General features: G+C 46.1%; 1 protein-coding gene across 3 annotated transcripts in view; it reads left to right on the plus strand.

Annotated features, from left to right (window-relative positions):
• The window catches only part of LOC106743458 (potassium voltage-gated channel protein Shal), a 115904-nt gene that overhangs the window by 101803 nt on the left and 8488 nt on the right, over positions 1 to 5613 (plus strand). For all 3 annotated transcript variants that reach the window (XM_014617322.1, XM_014617316.1, XM_014617328.1), the window contains one exon: positions 2665 to 3002. In XM_014617322.1, coding sequence (XP_014472808.1) covers positions 2665 to 2805 — 141 coding nt within the window. In that variant the 3' untranslated portion in view covers positions 2806 to 3002. The remainder of the gene's footprint in view (positions 1 to 2664; positions 3003 to 5613) is intronic.

Here is a 5613-nt window from a genome sequence, read left to right on the forward strand (position 1 = left end):
TGACTGAAGATGTATTAATGTATGTAATTCCCATTCTTCAATTTGTTTACACGTTTAGTATGAATATTTTCTATTTTAATTTCAGCATTTTTCAAACGAAAATACAAATTCAGTAAATAATAGAGTCGAAAAATTGGCGGAACGTGGTGTTCGCGTGTCGCCACTCCGATTAGAAGCACTCTGGTGTTGTCGATCTCGCTCGTTAAGTTCGCAGCCATGCGAGAAAGCTCCAAGGAAGTTGCATCAGCCGTCCGATGAAATCCTCCGACTGTATCCCTGCGAGAAATTTTGCTCTGCCGTCTCGAAAACTCTCACACACCGCGCATATCCGACCAAGAGTCCTGAATTGGCGCGGAGATTTTATCCCGCACATAGACACGCGAAATGAAAGACGGGGAAATCGTAATACGATCAATTACGCTCCGTTTTATCCGCCCGCCACGTAACACCGATCGTTATCTCGGCGCGTTCGCGGAATCGCGAAATCGATTGCACCGGCGCCGTTACTAATAGCGTAATTAAACGTGACGCGATAAGGTCGATTTGCCGCGGTTATACGCATTAATCGCACGCGATACAGCCGGCTGCGATTAACCGAACTTAGAAGAGGGATCACGCTGCCAGGACGAGTCGTAAAACTCTACTTAGGGACGACGTAAAGTATGACGGCCGCTTGCTGTAACGCTGTGCGACATCATCACTGACTGTTCGATTTACGATCTGTATGCTTGCAAGACTTTCGTCACGCACCTCTCGCATGCCCGCGGCTCGCTGTCGAAATTTGATCGATACGATCCATCCGTCTCGCAAACGGCGAACGCAGGGCCGGTCCTGCGGACGTCCCGATTTCCGAAGATCCGCGAACCTCGCCGATCTCGGCCTTCTTCCTTGGCTAAGTGACAGCGAAGAATTTACATATTTATATTGTACCGCTATATTTCATTTGATTTTGATTTTTTTTTTTAGATTATAAATTCGGGTTCACATGACACATCGCGAGCAAACGGAGGAAATCGTGGGTGTAATAATTTGTATATCGCACGGAAGTTTGCGACACGGCATAATCACACGGAGATTGTGATGGCGTTTCAAACAGAGATTTATCGCATGTTCTATATTTTCATGTCAATTCATATTCATGGATCTCTTCATGCTCCTTTTTTTCCCCCAATCACCGTTGCACGCTTCCTGAATGCGTTACATTTAAATTATCCTGACTGGGGAATGAAATTGTTAAACGATTAAGCAGTGCAGTGGGAGGTTAAACGATAGCGATTTTTATTTTGGTTTTTACATCCTTTTACGATTTCGCGTAGTCTAATGGAATTGCCAATATCGGAACAACACACTTTGACACTTTCATAGCGCTCCAGAAAAAGAAAGAAAAACTATTGATGTACTGGGCGGCGACTTTATTTCTATTTGAAGAATTCAAGATTGCGGAAATTTCCGGGGCAAGAGCACGTATCGATCTTCAGCATCTCCGTCATAAATTTCGCGGTCTGTGCTGCGCTCGCAGAGCGAGACGCGTTAATTTCGCACGCGGAGGAGCGAATTGCGTTATATTTGGGGTTAATTTGCGTAATGCGAGCGCACACATCAACAACCAACCGACGAACGCGCGCTCCGTTTTGACACCGGCGGAACGTCTTGGTTCGGCCCTGCACCGTTTACCTCCTTCCACCTTCGCGTTCTACATCTATTGGAATGACTGTTCTTGTTGTTTACTTGTCATGGTTGTTACATTGTTATTGTCGTTGTTGTTACTCTCCTTCCTTGTCTTGTTGTTTTGCTTCGCATCCTGGTTTCCTCTCGATAGTTCCCGTTTTCTCGTTGTATCTTTGTATCTCCGTTTGTCGCATGTCTCTTTCTTCTCTGTGCACGCGTAAACAGTTCTTTCTTCGTCTCTCTCGCCTCACCTCCTGCACCCCGTCCCTCGCCTCTCGATCTCTCTTCGCTCTTCGAGGGCTCTTCGAAAGTCGCCCCGAAATTTTCGTCCCGACTCCCCCGTCCTCGGGAGATTTGCACGCGTCCTGCGAGGGAGGATCGTTCGAAAGTCGATCGATCCAGTCGCATCGATTCATCTCCAATCACCGCGGATCGTCGAGGTCCATTGATCCTCCGAATCGGATACGTGAGGTCGCACGATCGATATCTCTCGGGTCGACCGTGAGAAGATCGCTTTTCTCTCCCGAGGAGAGCGAAGAGTGAAGAGAGTGGCGGGCGAGAGAGGGGAGGGGGAGCGGAGGGTAAATGTAGTGTAATTGCTTAGTCTGATTCTAGAAGTTAGAGAACGATTGAGAGTTAGAGTAAAAAATTCGGTGAAAGTGTAGATGTGAGCGAGAAAATTTGCGAAAGGATGTAAAAATGAGAGAAAGAGAGGGAGAGGAAGTGGGAGCGAAAGAGAGAGAGAAAGAGAGAAAGGGAGTGAAAGGAGGTTTGAGAAAAAAGGAGAAAGCGAGAAAGGAAATATGTGTGTGAGAGAGAGAGAGAGAGAGAGGGAGAGAGCAAGAGAGTGAAAAAGAAGGAGAGAAAGAGAGAGAAAGAGGGGGAGAGAACGGAAGTGAATGAAAGAGCGAAATGACGTTGAGAAGTAGCGAGGCGAGATGGGTGGGCGATAGAGGGTGAAAAATTCAAACATGTCCGAAATGCCACTTGTTCCAGGACCTAAAGAAGCGCGGTTCCCACACCTGCGACATGCAGGTCCTACAGCCACTTCCGGTCCCCACCAACACCGCCAACACCGCGCCCGCCATGACTACTTCCGGTGGGCAGCCACCGCTCCCGGTATCGGAGACCGCTTGAACCGTTTACGACGATCACGAGAATACCTATCACGATCGTCCGTGTGCGCGATGCGCCGCCACGCATTACCACACCACCACCACTCACCTATAAAAAAACAAAAAAAAAATAAAAATATTCACCGCCGTCCTCCTCCACAACCTGCCTGCTCGCTGAACCCGATGAACGAACCACGGCCGGCCACGGTCGAAGCAACGGTGAGCCACCAATCACTTGGATCTTTAAAGGGCAGCCGCAGCGCGAACCACCGGAAGTAGTCGTGGAACTTGAAATTATGGCCCGTATCTGCGCGCGATTTTCGATCGTTTCGGAGGCCCCGTATATAAGTAAGGTCGCCGTGGGAGGGAGGAAAAGGGTGTCGCGAGGTATAGAACAATCGCTTGTTCGTCTTTCACGAACTTGTGCCGATTAGAAGCGCTCCGTGCAAAATATCGATCGAGAGCTGGTCAGCGGAAACGTGCGATTTTATTTAATTTCAGTCGAATTTCGACTTGATCGAGAGGGGGTATTCTGGCACGCGACGAAGATAAGTTGATATCCGATGAATTTTCCACACGTGACACGTACCGAGAAGCAGAAGATAATTCGATATCGTTTTAAATAGTCTCCGGGGATAATTTTGCGAGTGACTCAGAAAGAGTCGTCGAGTTTTCAATGTTATGAAAAACGAAAAGAGCGGAGGGAGAATTTTCCTCGACGGGGAAATTTTTTTTCTCTTTTTATAAATAACATTGTTTCCTGCCGAAAAAAAGAAAAGAGTAAGCGTCGTATCCGCTTCGCTGTGCGTGTACGGGCCTTCGGAAGCAATCAACTCGAATGTGTCCCCGGGCTGTGCGACGCTTGTGTAGCACTCGTTAAATTACGCGCATCGCGCGATTGCGAGTATATAGTCGATTTCACACGCTACTAATGCGGAGTATCGCATTTACTTCCGGCGATTCGCACTACCACCCTCGAGTGTCGAGCGATCTTCCCACGCGTTGCCGAAAGTGCGGTATGATGATTGAAACATTACCGAGCGGAGCCGCTCCGATTCTCCGCGGTCAGAATCGGGGCAGATTTATTCGTTCGACGAATGAGCGAAAGGTTCGCCGTCGCCGGGTGAATTGATTTCTCTTTGCGCGGGCCTTGCGAGTTAATGCGAGAACTTGGGCGTGATCGTTAATTCAAATACGTTCCTTCTAAGAAGGTGTATTCATCGTAATATTTTATAATCCTACAAAGAGACGACGTGTCCAGCGTGTTTCGCGAAATTCGCGAGCTTTTCGCAAAGGACGCCTGACCTCTAAGACCTTTCCGCATTCGGAGCCTTGTCCTGTCTTCTCTCTCTCTCTCTCTCTCTCTTTCTCCTTTATTACGACAGGCAAGGTGAGATCGTGCCGAAGAGCAAACCAATCGAATCGTTCGGAGGTGGATCAGTGATCGGGACAAGTCGGGAGGAAAGGTGATTTATGATCGGCCAGTGGGCGTAAGACAATTTTCCGAGATTACGTCCGCTTCGTTTGCCACCTTGAAATACGGCGCGATGCGCCCAGGACAGGCCGCTCGCCGCTCCGAGGAGGCTGCCGGATGAACACCGAGTGCAGGCAATTTTTCCGGATTTGCGTCGGCTCTCTCCCAGCGGCCTAGTTTCATCCAGACGCTCGTGCGAGTCGAACTACGACAAAGCAATCTCCTTTCGGTGACCCGCGGAGGGATTTCCGGCGACGCGCGCGTTTTATAAGTGAATCGAGTAATTTCGAGAGAGAGAGAGAGAGAGAGAAACAAGACGGCCGCGCGTGCACGGGATTTATAAATTTACGTTTCTTCTTTCGCGAAAACATTTTCTTTTCCGAGCAGCGATTATACATGCCATGTCTAACCTCTCCGCGTTATATATTATACGCGGAGAAGAAGATTTCTTTGGATTTAATTAGATTTCTTTATTTAAAGCGAATTTGTGTCTCTTGAAATGGAGGAAATATGTCATTTGGTGTAAAGATATTTCTCAGGCAATAAATATCTTTACATTAAATGAGATATTTCTTTTGTATTTTCATTCAAATATTACAATGCCTGTCGCAAACAATAAATTATTCCAAAGAAACAAGACATTATGTCAGAAAACAATATTAAAGATCTTCTTTGTGTGTTTCAGTGGAACGGTATTTAATATATAACGAATAAATCTTTTTTTATTAAAAGCCAAATATTATTCCTTCTAAATAATACTATTTTTTTTCTCTATCAAATATGGTTTATTCTAACGAAGCAACATTTTCATTCAAACAAAATGATATTTGATATTAAATTATGCGCGATATATTTAAATTATGTTGTTTATATTAAACAAGTCCAAGTCAGACACGTAATTAAATCCAAAACAACCTTTTTCTCCATGTACGACGGCAAATTTATAGATCTATTTGTACTTTCAGCAAAATCGGACGCGGTCGTTATTTAACGAGACGTTTACATTTTCAGCACGATACAATTTTCAATGACAATAACAATCTCAACAATAATAAATAGAGGGAGAATCGATGTCGGCTTTAATCGCTTCGAAGTGATTACGCTGCCGTTACGCCGACCTAATTGCAATCTCGTTGATTCTGCGTTAATTTATGCGTCAGTACATCGCTATAATTGTGTAATCAGGATAAAAATTGATCGGGAATCGAATACTCGCCTTTCGCTCCTTCAATCATCATACACTTGTCGCGAGATGCACGGAGAACACGGCAGATGCGGTTCTCCACCATTAAGCTCCTCGAGCTCGTTTAGCGCGCGCGGCTATGAACACTCCTTTCGGGGGGTTTTTAATTTCAG

Source organism: Dinoponera quadriceps, unplaced genomic scaffold (genome assembly GCF_001313825.1).
Source record: "Dinoponera quadriceps isolate SergipeBrazil2010 unplaced genomic scaffold, ASM131382v1 scaffold9, whole genome shotgun sequence".
Taxonomy (NCBI): Eukaryota; Metazoa; Arthropoda; class Insecta; order Hymenoptera; family Formicidae; genus Dinoponera; species Dinoponera quadriceps.